We start from the raw sequence: 14,713 nt of genomic DNA, 5'->3' as shown, positions 1-14,713 counted from the left end.
TGAATATTTACATGTTCACTGGCTTTGCTGACGTATTTGGTATTGTAACACGCGTGTCGTATGAACTCGACATAAGAGAAAGAGAGACTGCGTCAGTTATCGACGACATCGACACGTGCTCGACTCGCACGACGAGGTTACTCGTGAATGTTTTGTGGTTAACATCGCAAGTGGAGGAGGCTTACCATGGCAAAATTAGGTAAAACATTAATGAAAGTCTTGCGCAATAAATCGCGAAACGACAGAGAATCAATCTGTCCTACGTGGCGATCGGCAAAAAAGCCGAGCGATTAATTGATGCAGTGTAAATAATGTATTTCTTATCGGAGTATTTCTAATCATTATAGAACGTTTGTTTTTGCGTGTTTAAAAAAAAAAGGATGTATTTCATTATTAAACTACTATTAATGCCATACATACATGTATGTTACTCGTTACTCGTCGTTTTTTCTATTTAATTGAACGCGTCTGTAAATGTTTTATATTTTAGGATATAACGACATGTCAAGCGACAGTGACAGTGGAGATGATTGGGAGGAAAACGGTGAGGATCACCACGACATTTCGTGCCTGTTTTGTACAGAAACTGCTAACGGATTTTCCTCCGCGCTGCACCACATTGAGACATTTCACAAGTTTGACCTCAGTGATTTTATAAGGAAACACATTCACGACACTTACTCGTATATCAAACTAATCAATTTTGTTCGTCGCAAGGAGATTTTGCCGGAACAGCTGAGTACCCTAGGCGTAGAGGCTTGGGACAATGATGAGTATTTACGTCCTGTTGTGGAAGATGATCTGTGGTTAATGTATGGTAAGTATAAAGAGAGCTTTTGGGGAACTAAGGCGATCCTTTTGTCCTCAATGATGTTACATGCATCAGGTACTGATTTGTTATTATTTTAACGCAGATATTGAAGATCTCATCAACATTAAGAACGTGAATGAAGAAAGAGGAGCAAAACAAATATGTCAGGGCGACAGTAATGTGATTTTGTCAGAAGCGCAATATGAAGAGATGAAAAGAACCATCAGGTCGCTCAAGTCTCAGGTGAAGGAAAGCGAAACAACGTGTTTTCTAGTGAAGCAGGTATAGTAATAAGATCATTAAACGTATTTCCATATATAGCATAGCATATTAATGTAAGAAAGTATTTTTTTATAGCAAATGGAGGAGATGAAAGAGAAGGCTCAAAAATTAATACTAGGTGATGATTTGGACGAAAAGGAAAAAAATATTCCGGCTAATAATTCTAACACTGATGAGGGCTACTTCAATACGTACAGTCATTTTGCCATACATCACGAAATGTTGACTGTAAGTTTTGATAAATTCCGATCGATATAAATTTAGATCGATTCCGTTCAATGATGATTTGCCCACAATGTAATATTTAGAACTGTAAGATCACGATGAATAAACAAGCTGAAGTTGAAGAAATTTTGTATTTCTCCAAAGTTTCTTCAAAGGCAGAATATTCATCAATGTCGATCTATCAAAAAGTGATAAATATATATTTTATTAGGATAAAGTGCGAACGGAAAGTTACCGTGACGCATTATTAACAAATTCTAATAAATTCCATGACTGTGTGATGTTGGACGTTGGTTGCGGGACTGGTATACTGTCTATGTTTGCGGCAAAATCTGGTTGCCGTAAAGTTATCAGTGTCGATCAGTCTGACGTGATATACCACGCTATGGATATAGTAAGGTACACTTAAGTATGTACCAGGGTTGTATCGCAACTCTCACAAATTTCCGATATTTCTGAAATATATAAATCTTTGCTGATTCTTTTTAGCATAGATCACTTATTATTTACATAGATGACACATTAATTAATAGTTTGCATTGTATACACGTAGATTATTATATTTTATACGTAAACGTCCAACCCTGGTATATACGACGATAAATTGTATGTTATTTAAAGATCGCAAATTAGATAATGCCTATTTTCAATTAGGTCCCATGCAAAGAAAATGTAATAATAAAATAAATAAATTGATTTTAGGGAGAACAACCTCAACGACATAATCACTTTAAAAAGGGGTCGTCTGGAGGATATTAGTATAGGAGTAGAGAAAGTGGATGCGATAATATCCGAATGGATGGGATACTTTCTCTTGTTCGAAGGAATGCTGGACACAGTAATTTATGCTAGGGACCATTATCTCACAACTGGTGGGGCAATTCTTCCAAACAGATGCACAATTAGTATTGTGGGAAGTGGTGACACAAGTATGTGTTACATGTGTTTTAATTCTTACATTGCAGTACGTTTAGATATGTTAATCATATATTCAATCATTCGACAAGCTATTTTATATAGATAACTATTGTTTCGCAGAAAGATATATCGAGTTAGTTGATTACTGGTCAAACGTATACGGTTTTAAAATGAGCTGTATGAAAACGGAAGTGCTGCGGGAACCCAGTATAGAGATCTGTAATGTCGACGACTTGATAACAAGCACCACCGAGATCCAAGCCTTTGACTTATATAAAGTTACTACGGATTGCGTCAATTTTTCGTCTCCCTTCACGTTGAACGTGAAGAAAACAGGATCGTTAACCGCGATAATCGGTTACTTCGACATTTTCTTCGATCTCGAGAATCCGGTTCATTTCAGTACAGGTCCCCATTCCACGCCGACACATTGGAAACAGACAGTATTTTCTTTAAGCGAACCCATCAGCATAACTGAAGGTAAATTATAGTTTAATTTTATTATAATTATAAATTAATATACAGTTAACATTATAATTGTAATGTTTTATTTTGAATGACACTTTAAAATATCTAATATAATATTGAATATGCAGCTAATAACCAAATTATTATATTAACTATTTTACAATATCATTCAAAATAAAATATAATTATAATTAATTGTATTTTTTGTTATATAAAAATTTATAATGATAATTATTATTAATTACTTAATTTTAAATAATACTTTTATATATCTGTATTTATTTCTCATTAAGATAATTAGATAAGAGATTAAGCGATAGTTGAAAGATTTACATCTCACAATATCTTCGAAAAATTCTCAGAGTTATTAGCAAAACATGTTTCTATAGAAGGGGTTGCAAGAAGTGGTGCAACCAAGTTCGATTCAAATTTCGCGCCTTTCAGATAAAGTAATTAATCACTTTCCGATCATTGACAAAGTAGGTAGCTACTTTATCTAGGAGTCCGCGAAATTTAAATCAGATTTTGTTCGCGCAACCTCTTATAACTTTCTCTAGAAACATGTTCTCCTAATAACTTTGACGATTTTTCGAGAATATTCAGTAACGCATATCTCAATTCTTGTCTAGTCTCTTATATGTTATCTCATCGATTATCTCGGAAGGAGAGATAAATTGAGATATAAATACAGATATTTAAAATTACAGTTCAAAACAAAATAAAATACAATTATCGTAGTTAAAATAATACATATTTATATTCGTCTTATAGGTGAAGTCATAAATGGAACGTTGGTTTGCCGAAGGCATTGTAAGGACATTCGAGGCTTGATGGTCATTATTCACATCAAAAATTTTACTCAGACATATTTTCTGGATTAAACGTTGAAAATTGCTTGTTCCAAGATACGTGCTAATAGTCGCATGTGCCAAATTTTGGAAATAGGGTCCAGCTGCCGCGTTACAAAGCTCTAATTTCTTTTGAACGTTCTTTCCCACGAATAACATGTCGCTTAAGCTTTATCTCTCTTACCATTTCCAATTTGAAATCTACGATACGTATATAGAGTTTATAGTGTCCGTTTATTTAAACGGAAGACCTAACTTACGCGTTTCAAAACTTTAGGTCTTAATTTTTACGCTGAAAAATCATACATATATTACTATATTAATATATATATATAATACTTTTTCTCTCTTTCGCAAGCGAGATATAGGATACGGCGCTTTCTCTTAAATATTTGTGATAATTACGGAATAATCATTGATCTTGTAGCTATTTACATTTGTGCCTTTTTAATGGTAGCGACTCGTACATATATACATATCTCTCTCTCTAAACCAGTTATACACTTATAAAATCAATTTTAAGAATTTTTGCATGAACAATAGAGTTTTAATCTTATAATCTATTACATTGCGCCAAAAACGGAAAGGAAAAGAATTTAAGAAAAAGAAAAAATAAAAAGAAGTCCGGAGAGGTTAGTACACAGACAACGACAGCGTAGGAGATTCGCCCGTGTTCAATTTTTCATTGAATCGTTCTGAGGAACACCTGGCGATCCGCTCGGCGAAAACTTCCTCGAAGAAGTTCTTGTTGCTTCCGCTAGAATTTTTTCTCTAAATAGAGCTTTGTTAATATCTCGTCGATAGAACGACGCTGTCGACAGGTATAACACCTCGATCGTCCGATATTATTATTAATATTACGCGAATTCTCCTGCCACTCTTGCGTGCGTGCGACGTGCGTATGTACAAGGATATACGCACCGAATTATCGATAATAATCTAGAGATCGTTCTTGCTACCGAGTTAAAATTGCAACCAAATGACTAAACACGATTCTGTGATACGACAAAAAATTAGCTATAGTGTTCATCGAGACAGAGCGACGCGCCGGTGATATCCCTTGCAGCTATCTACACACGAGGATGAAATACAATACACATATATGCCGCGCATAAGTACGTATTATACAATCTGCTGAGATAGCGAATTTCGATTCGATTTGATCTGCATGTAATTGCCGAATTAATTATAACATCGATGATCTTTTGAAATGTATGCAAATTGAAATAAATCTTTAGAATCTTACAGGCTCTTGTTAAATCATTCACACGTCATCCTTGCCCCTTTACACGCGTATAGAATTTTAATTATTAGATATTAGTATATATAAAAAATTAAAGCTATACAGTTTTAAATATTAGATATAGTGTATATGTGGAATATTAAATACAGAATTAATATTAATTAAATATATAGAACTTGACTTGTTCGACGGATGGGTGGCGGTTCGGTTTCACGTTTTCTCTGGACATAATCCGACAGGAGCGAACTGTTAGTAGAATTATTTAACCCGAGAATAGGTAACGTTACCTGGATGTGTAATTTTACATCTCAGGGTTGGAAAAATAAAATATAATAGTTCTTTGTACTAATCGAGAATACCTTTTATTTGAAAGAGCTATGAAAGAACTATGACTTGTACATTCATTAGAAAGTAAAAATATCAACTTAATTGCTATAGTATTCATCGTACCCATTGATTGAAATTTACCAGGTATAGAATTTACCCCGGGTGGTCGTTTACTCTGTCGAAAAAAACATCTCGTGGCTATTCTCGGGTTACAGGGACGGGAATTAAAGTCATCCGGATTCCGGATTCGTCACAGTTCAACTACTTATAGGGGAAAAAAAAATTTTGCAAGTTGTGAACTGTGAAGTTTTCTTTCTCTATAATCGAGGCGTCATGTTGACGAATTAACTGACACATTCCATCAAACTCTTTTACTACAAAGACAAGGATCGGTCGTCCACATTTCCTGGGCAACCTGTGGTAGAAAAAAAGCGCAGCATCATCAGATCCCCACGTATACGATGCTGAATACGATAATTACGGAGGATAGGCATGCCGTCGGTTAGAGATACGCGGACGTTCATCGGCGACGGCGATGGCGTACGTGACATACAAACGTGTGTTTGTCGGCGGCAAACCCGTCCGTGTTCATCCGATATCCTCGACGGCGCGAGTAACGCGCTCGCGAGCCGAGGATACCGGCATCGGTGGCGAGAGGAAGCGCGTGGCGCGCGTATGTTTAACGTAACTCTATCCAATAATGCACGTTCTGGCCTAGGGCAACCGAGCGCGGACTCCCCTCGCGTGCTGGGCAAACACACATGGAAGGTAGGGCAGGGCAGCCGCCCGCACCGCGCCGCGGCCGCGTCACGCGCCGCACGGACGGATACGTTCAGACACGCAAAATCTTCCCTTGTAAAAGTATTCGTTTAACCGCGTAGCGTTGCGACTGTTACGGTATTCGTGCTTGTATCTCCTAGGCGAGATAGATCCCGATTTTTTCCCTTCTCCTCAAAGATGTCCGCCGTGTCCCAGAAATCGCGACCTCCGAGGAGGATTCTATCGACAGCAAGCTGACTTGATTAGGGCAAACAGAGTAGCTTTGAATTAAGCTGGACGATTTTCCCGGAACGCGATGACTTCCCTGATCAGAAAATTATTGATGAGACATATATCACGGTCAATTTGATAAATATCGAGATATTTCGTGCATTTAAAATATATAAATTAAATATATCTCGGTATTAAATATTTGACTGTATCCTATTTTTTGCAAAAGGGCAAATATTAATTTTTTTACATATATAAATATGTATCTGCGTTCACAGTATGTATCTTCCGAGGAAAACCTCGCAGTTTCGTCGATGAAAGGCTACTTTTTAATTGAACTTTCCGCGGAAAACCCAGAGGGATGCACGCGCGGCTCCCTCTCACCCCTCGTCGGCTGCTCCGTCATCAGGAGCCGTTGGAGTCCTTGAAGGATACAGGAGTGAGGCAACCGCAAAGTAATAGCCGTCGTTTAGGGCCCGGCGCGGATAAGGAGCGTCGGCAGAGGGCCCGCGGGGGGGGGGGGGGGGGGGGGGGGGGGGGAGCGGGGGGGGGGGAGGGGGCGGGGGGGGGGGGGGGGGGGGGGGGGACAACGGGGGTGGAAACGAGAGAGCGACCGAGGCCGGGGATAAGGGTGGCTTGTTGCGTAAGCCGATTAGAGCATCACGGCAGTCACTCCTGCCCCGTGCAACGTGGTGGCACACGGCCTCTTTCTCTCTATCTCTCTCTTTCCCTCCCAGGTTCTACCGGGTGTTCGCCGAGCGGAGCGCCAGCGGAGACACATTAAAATCGCATGAAATATGCAGAGCCACCCTCCCCCGTCCCGTTCCCTCCATACCAGCGGACGAGAGAGTACTCGCCTACATCCGCGTAGGCAAAAAGCTTACTCGCTCGTCCTGGAAGCCGTGTACTACGTATATCTCTCTCCCTCTGCCGACGGCGCTAGAGAGAGAGACGAGCACTAGAGGGTTCCCGCTTTTGCGAGATATTTAGGAGATCCCTCTGTCGCGCTTCCGCAACGGCTAGGAGATCTTGCCCCCGTCTCCTCCTTCGTTCGGGAGATCGGCCGGCGCGGGCGGTGCCGATGCGATTGGGAAATGTCTCTATAATGGTATCGGAGTGGTTTAATAGGAACTTATTGTTAGCACAGGCGGTAAAACGACAATTCCGACAAGACAGACGGAATACGTGCACGTCTGCTTTGTTAATCGCGCGTCGTTCCTGGTCCGACTCTGAAATTTAATGCCTATAATCGATACAATATGTGTATCTGTCGACTTTCTCGTGGATTTCGCAAATTTAGTGACTGTCTAATCAAAATAAATCTCCAGATGATTCACTTCTCGTGATTTTTCTTAATTTGCAGGAGAGATTGCGTACTCACGGACTATCAATGATTAACATTTTTTAACATGTAGAAGACTGTTTCTTTTCTGATCTCGGATCGTGTCATCTGCAATCTCTCTGCCGGACTAAAATATGTACTAATTCTGAATTCTTTTACAATTTAACGTCGCGCACGACCGCCCGACTGTTGTCCCCGGACGTAATTAATGCATTAGCTCGCTGTACAATTCCGCGGCCGAAAAGCGCAAACGTGTATCTAATGTCGCCCGTCCTGCGGGTAATCCGAGCGATGCATCGCGCGAGTATTTTCATATGTATGTATGTATATATATAAATCTATATACATTTATATATATATATACAATATATATATGCACATATACGTTCCGCGAAACGCATTCTGTACACCGCGCGCAGTAGCGCAACACGTGGCAAAATGTTTCGCCATCGATATCAAATAATCATGGCAAATCCGCACCGACTGCAGCCGCTCGCTCGGCTCGGCTCTCGCGTTAATGCCTATATTTTACATCCGTCCGTATTTAGTTCGAATAACGTTTGGCGGATAATAATGGACCATTTGCCACTTGTTTTCGTTCGCCCGGCGGAATGATTACGCCGGGATACGCGTTGAAATTTTACGCTCGCGGAGCGAGAGAGAAAGAGAGAGAGAGGGGGAGAGAGAGAGAGAGAGAGAGAGAGACGGGGAGTGAGATTACGCGGGGCAAATGTACGCGAACGGATTTCCGGATACGTGTTGCAATATTTCCCCTACCCGAACGGCGTAATAATATAACTGTGCCGAATGCAAAAATACAGGAATAGAGAAACAACTGGAATTGAAGAGATCGAAAATAACAACTAATCAATCCCGGGAAATGAGAACGCAAGTACCGAGGACAGGTATCGACCCATTCTTCCCACTCCCCCTTCTTCCCTTTCACTAAGATTTTTATTATACAGATTTCTATCGTATTAAATTGTATTATAATCGCGGAGGCTGCTGTATCGCATCTCAGAACAAATCTATACAAAAAGGAAGGAAAGGAAAAAATACGATAAAGTAAAAAATATCACAAGGACAGAAGCTACATGAGAAGAGCTGTAACGCATGCATGGAAACAAAGAAACATATTGTTTCTCTCAAAACTTATTTTTGCGAGTGAAACGTCGATTATAAGCTGCAATAATTTTGCCGGACCTCTCGAGCGATATCGAAGAATAATGACCGACGACAACCGACGACGTCACGAGGGCGTCAATCGGTTCCTCGTCTTCGAGAGGGTCAAGACGGCGTCTTCTCGAGCGCATCTCAACAGCTCCACTCGTCCAATTATAGCGTGATTGTCCTCGGTCTTGGCAAATCTCTCGGGGGCGCCGATCGACCATCGGTCCGACCTCCGTTCACGTACACGCCCCGTACCGTATTCGCACACAAATGCATACCACGAATTCGGATCGGCGCAACGCCGGTCACGTCCATCAGGATCGCGGAAATATTTATGGCGATTAATCGGCGGACGTGGCCGCGGCCTGTTAATTACGTAAGAAGATCAACGGATTACGACGCTGCTGCGCTTTTCGCGAGAGACCAGAGACGTCTCCTCGGGACGGACAACGGCGGCGTCTTGTCGATGCGATCTTCTCGTCGAAAAAAGGAAACGTCGCTTTCCCCTTTATCTCGTTCTAGATAGTTGAATGATTTTTCGCTTGTCTGATTGTAAGAAAAGAATATCACACAAAGAGAAAAACGGTCTTTAGAGGTAAAATGTCATTAACTCTTAAGAAATAAAAATCCATTCCTGATTATGATAATGTAAATTTTTCTAAACCCAAAAATCGCTCTGTTGGAAACTATTGCTTTTCTTAAGTTACACATCAATATTATATGAGCCTAAGCCGTCTTTGGCAACTTTGATTAGCACGCTCCAGTGGCAAGCTTTGTAAAATAGCTTTGTAAAGTATCAGTCTGTTTCACTTATTGGTAGCCATTGTATTTCGTCTTATTTTGTGAATATATACTGAGCGTGTCTAACGATTTTCACCAAGTGTTGTTCACCATAAATTCCACAAAATAGGACCGTTAATCCATTCATTGTGCTCCGAAAAGAAAAAGATAAAGTCAACAATAGAAATGTTATTTCTACAACTTATTGTTAACGATTCATCATGGACAGCATGAAATTCTCATGTTGCAAACAATGAAAGTATATTATTTTAAAACGACACGACGCACGACGTCTGTTTGAGGCTATTAGAAAGAAAAAGGCGATAGTTGGCGGACAAATAATAAATAATCAGCAGAGTCATTAATCGATGTGTATATTTGAGCGCAGGATTAAGTCCGCGAATTCCGGGAACATGGAGGCGAGATCGACGAATACCCCGCGGAATCCGGGGATACGCAGGTGTTTGCAGGTACAATCGATCGATCGCCGCGTCGTCGTCGCGGGGATGCGTTTTACGGTATAGGTATCGCGCGGCGATACTTCGGCTTCTTGTTCGACAGGCGTGCTACCACCCGTGTTCCGCGTGTAAAACCTATCATTCTGCCCGGCACGCGTAAAGGCAACACGCGCGTAATGCCGGGTTATCAACACGTCTTATCTCCGCCACCGCCGCGACGTCCGCAAGATCCACTCGTTTCTACGGCTGCCAATGAAAAAAACGAACATGGAACGTCGCGAATCGTCGCGCTAAATTTAATGCCACGAGAGACGTGCGACGGTACTTTAAATGTTATAATATGTCGCGCTTCTTCCAGACACGATCGAAAGGAGTTGCCTCGATAATAAGCGATTTATCTGAGCGACTGAATGATTGATCATCAACGTCGCGTAGCAATATTGAACGTGTATCATTAATGTGATATTAGATATTTTATTGGAAAGTATAAATAGACAGGTACGTTCCATTATTAAACATACGTGAAGAAACATGTAGAATATATTAACGTTTCTTTAGCGACATGGCTATATATAAATGTTGTTCTCTTTAAATTCTAAAACCGATTCGCTTACTGTTTAAATCTTACCGTTTATGTTTTTCTATGTTTCATAGGCTTAATCTTGCACTTCAATATTGCGTCAAATTGATTACATTTATGATAACTTTATGCTATATCATTTAAACATATTATTGTTGTAATATTAAAGATTTAGATATTTTTCGGTTTTTACATATAAAAACATTACATACTAACTACGCCTCTCCTGTTTATTAAAAAAATTATATTAATAAATTTGTTCGCAATTTTTTTTAGGTAATTTTGAACAACTCGATAGTTAGAAAAATGATTAATTATTACGCATTCTTTTATTCATTAGAGAACACTAGCAATTTTTCATAATAAGTAAAACTTGACCAATATGACAATCCAAGTAGATAGAAAATTATGCCAATGTACGAGCTCTTTTATGTCTAATAATATCTTAACGTGAATTTATGTACATTTTTCGCGCAAATTATACCTGTCTCGAATAATAGAGAGGTCCAGTCGGACCCTGGGGGTAATATTTTTCGCAACATATCCTTTGCAGTGATTCTAGAGAGAGTATTGGTATAATTAAATTGATTATTATCAATTTAAATATGTGATTGTATTATTCTAGTTTCAGCTTGAGACTGTGTTTCAAGACCGACAGTAACCGACGCATAGTTTGCTAAGCGAAAAATGTACATAAATTCACGCGAAAATATTATTAGACACAAAAGATCTAGTCCGACCGTATATTGGCACATTTTTTATTTATCTGAATTTATTTATTGTTAGCAATTGAAATAGATTTGAATAGAAAAGGCGTTTATTCGATTGCTGCCATTATAATTCAGATATTTATTTATTCAGATTGATCAATGTCGTAAGTCGTAAGAATGTAGGTCCACTAATACCAATGCTATAAAATCGGTATCCCTTATTGTCCCCTTCAAAATTTTACTTGCTTCACAGGAACCCCTGCGAGCGATTAACCAGAGGAGAAGCTCTTTACCCCACCAACCGTTCGGTAGTGTTTGCCCGCGCCAAGAGGCGCGTCACGCATTTGGACGAATACGCATGCGTTCGGCGAGAGTACAGAAAGAGGGTGGAAACGTCGACCAATGAGTATCCGACGAGCGGTGGCTGCCCGGGCGGAGCGTACGGCATAAACGAGACGCGGCACTAGCGGATTCTGCCACACGACGTCCGACAGCCGAGGGAAGACGTACGTCGTATACCATCTAAGGAGAACAGATCTTAAGAGTATCCTTGTTAGAAATCCAGCATTTCTTTCTTCAGTGAGAGTGTCCTCGTGACAGTTGATCGTTCTTGTACTTCCCTCGGCAACGAGTCGTGCGAGATCTCCCACTCGACATGGAAACGCAAAGCGAGAAGCGAAAGGCGCAGCGCGAGTTTTGAAGAAATCGAGAAAAAGGCAGATATAGATAAGTAGGTGAAGATGCTTCACGGCGCTCTGCCGAGGGCCTTCCTGGCCCCGGGTCTTAATTACATGAGCTACTACAGCGAAGAGATTCATCCTACTTACGCTGCGCCGCCAACCACGTGGCATATTCCGATGGAAGATCCATCCTCGCCGATTTACTCCCGGATCCCGCCAGCCGAACATCATACGTCATTGTCCTGGGAGTCCTCGAGGTCCTCGACGCCGTGTCCTTTGGATCTATCCTTGAAGCCGCCACCGACACCGAATACTCCGAAGACAGAAGAAATGATTGAAGTGGGCGATGAAAAAGATCTCGGAATTCGCGGGGAAGTCCAGACTCATCCCGAAGATCGCGGAGATAGTGAAGAGGATCAACAGCTGGTTGTGGACGATCTGGACACTTTAAGAAGCTCTTCAGCACAGAGTCATCATAGCCACTATGAACGATTGGTCCTTAATAAAGAATCATCTCGCTTCCACGACTCGATTGTTGATAAGCTCCATCATCTTCCCGAAGATAGTACTCGATTGCCGCCGTATCCTGGAAGTGAGCTCACTTCAAAATACCATTTGCATAATCAGAAGCTCCTTTTGGCAAGTCCGACACACTTACAATCGATGCAGAGCTATCATCAGCAGCTACTTTTAACACCGCAGCAACATCTTCAGAGTGTGCACGCGCCTATGACCCCGCCTAGCACACCGTCACCGCCTCAATGTCCCAGGAGAAGAGTCCGGGAGGAAGATCTTGTTTCGCCGTCCTCGGGACCACCTACCACCGGCGCCTCTTTGTCGACCCCGAAGCAGACCAGCAACGAGAAGACCGCCGTCCAGAGACCCAAGAAAAAACACGCCAGGCGGCTTAAATTCGACGAGGACACCAGCAGCCCGGTATCGGGCACCGTCATCTTGGGCCCAGACGAGGCGGTGGTGACCGGCGACATCGATCCCGCCTTCAACATCGTTGAGGTCACGGAGGAGGCGCGCGCCGAGCTGGCCAAGATCGAAAATCGGCTCGGACCGTATCAGTGCAAGCTTTGTCGGCAACTTCACGAGGACGCCTTCCAGCTGGCGCAACATCGATGCTCCCGAATCGCCCACGTGGAGTATCGTTGTCCTGAGTGCGACAAGCGGTTTTCCTGCCCGGCCAATTTGGCGTCCCATCGACGCTGGCATAAACCCAGGCTACCCAACACTGACAGTTCCGCGACGTCGTCATCCACGTCGTCGTCGGGAAACAACGCTGAGATCCCGTGCACCAGGTGCGAGGCCAAGTTCACGAGGCAAGCTGCTCTGCGTAAACATCTCGCCACTCAACACCCTGAAACTAACAACGTCAGCAGCGGCAATAATAACAACACCGGGGTCGATGGCCAAGAAACGACCGGCAAAGCAGACATCGCCCAGACAGTCCCGACTAATCAGTTGACCAGCGAGATGACCTGACACCAATTTCCGGCGAGACCCCTGCCGAGACGACCCGGGCTTTACTGGAGATTCGGCCTTGACTTGTAAGACATGATGACATTTTTTTTATTTACTAATTGATTCGACGATTAATGTAATGAGTACACAATCAAAACGCTCAGCATGCTCTTTCTAGGACCTTTCATGGGGATCACAATAAAGTTCCTCAATGAGAGAAGAAATAAGAAAAAGAAAACCAACACTTGATGAAAGAGAAAGAGCATTATTGTTATTGTTGCTAAAAAGGGGGACATTTAATCTTTACTTACTATTATCGTTTTATCGTTTTATCTCGTTATCGTTTATTTTATCGTTATATTTTACCTTTATTTTATTTTATCTTATTATTACTACTTTATCGTTTTGATTTATCTCATCTTATTTTATTACATATTTTGTAGATAATTTTGTAGGTAATTTTGAATTAAATGATTTAAGTCAGAGATTAAGTGTCCCTTCAATATACTCTATAGTCATTTCTAGTCCTTATATGTACAAAGATAACTATCTCTAGTCCTTGCATGTACAAAGATGATCGATTCCAAAAGATAATACCAAAAAAGCTAATAATACCAAAAAATAAATATCGGAAAAGCTAGTCATATTAAAGAAGCTAATAATACAAAAGAAAAAAATTCCTCAAAGAAAATCTAAAAAAAAAAAAAGAAAAAGTGGCTGACCATATTCTCCCTCTCGTCTCCTTCGAAATGTTACCTTTTCATGATTTCCAAGGAGACAATATGTAGTATAGTCAGCCACTTCCCTCCTTTAGGCCTCGTCAAGGGAAAGTTTTGAGAGCACAAAAATAATTAAGTTAAAGATAATCTTGTTCCCTAAAGGTGGCTCCAGACCAACTTGACAAAGACGAACAATCACGAACGAACATTCACGACAATCATGAGTGAGCGTAACGAGTTTTTTTCCTTTGATAAACCGAAAAGAGATATTTGTTCATGTAAATTTAAGTTTGTACTAGCGGCGCCATACACATTCACCGAAGCAAGTTTGTTCGTTCGTATTCGTTCGAGCTCTTTGCTTAGTTTGGAACCACTTCCTAGCACATGAGATCGTTATAAAGTTTCACTCATAACATTCACCAGGAAAAACAGGGTTGCGCATCACCGTTGTCCGAATCAAATATAAATTTGCATGTGTGCGTGTGTGTGTGTGTATCAATCGTATCACATCTATAATTGACGAAAAAAATTAAGTATCGCCGATGAATGAAAAATATACATTTTTTATTCTTTTTTTCATTTTATTCTATATCCTGGCATATACCGAATATATATTTCTAGCAATTTTTAGCAATTTGATGAGCCTTCTTTTATTTTCTGGACAATGATGAATGTTTTACTTACATTTTAGC

At 40.9% G+C, this 14,713-nt stretch overlaps 2 protein-coding genes across 2 annotated transcripts; both read left to right on the top strand.

Moving 5' to 3' along the window:
- The first annotated feature begins 186 nt into the window (after positions 1-186).
- On the top strand, positions 187-4,797 carry LOC112459818 (protein arginine N-methyltransferase 1). The gene is made up of 8 exons (XM_025024146.1): positions 187-199; positions 491-817; positions 915-1,093; positions 1,169-1,321; positions 1,530-1,717; positions 2,021-2,247; positions 2,357-2,716; positions 3,476-4,797. The coding sequence occupies exons 1-8, from the start codon at positions 187-189 to the stop codon at positions 3,583-3,585; spliced, it is 1,557 nt and encodes a 518-aa protein (XP_024879914.1). The 3' UTR covers positions 3,586-4,797.
- Positions 4,798-11,646: 6,849 nt separating this feature from the next.
- On the top strand, positions 11,647-13,627 carry LOC112459819 (zinc finger protein 853-like). Its single transcript, XM_025024147.1, has 2 exons — positions 11,647-13,388; positions 13,481-13,627. The coding sequence occupies exon 1, from the start codon at positions 11,893-11,895 to the stop codon at positions 13,321-13,323; it is 1,431 nt and encodes a 476-aa protein (XP_024879915.1). The 5' UTR covers positions 11,647-11,892; the 3' UTR covers positions 13,324-13,388; positions 13,481-13,627.
- The last annotated feature ends 1,086 nt before the right edge of the window (positions 13,628-14,713 follow it).

Source organism: Temnothorax curvispinosus, unplaced genomic scaffold (genome assembly GCF_003070985.1).
Source record: "Temnothorax curvispinosus isolate PA1 unplaced genomic scaffold, ASM307098v1 QBEX01010159.1, whole genome shotgun sequence".
NCBI classification, from domain to species: domain Eukaryota; kingdom Metazoa; phylum Arthropoda; class Insecta; order Hymenoptera; family Formicidae; genus Temnothorax; species Temnothorax curvispinosus.
The sequence above is the reverse complement of the archived record's forward strand: the minus strand, read 5'-3'. Positions and strand labels throughout refer to the sequence as shown.

Coding starts and splice junctions, on each gene's coding strand:
- LOC112459818 (XM_025024146.1), top strand. Junction 1,322..1,529: donor TACATCACGAAATGTTGACT/GTAAGTTTTGAT, acceptor ATATTTTATTAG/GATAAAGTGCGAACGGAAAG. Junction 1,718..2,020: donor CACGCTATGGATATAGTAAG/GTACACTTAAGT, acceptor AATTGATTTTAG/GGAGAACAACCTCAACGACA.
- LOC112459819 (XM_025024147.1), top strand. CDS start 11,893: ATGCTTCACGGCGCTCTGCCGAGGGCCTTCCTGGCCCCGGGTCTTAAT.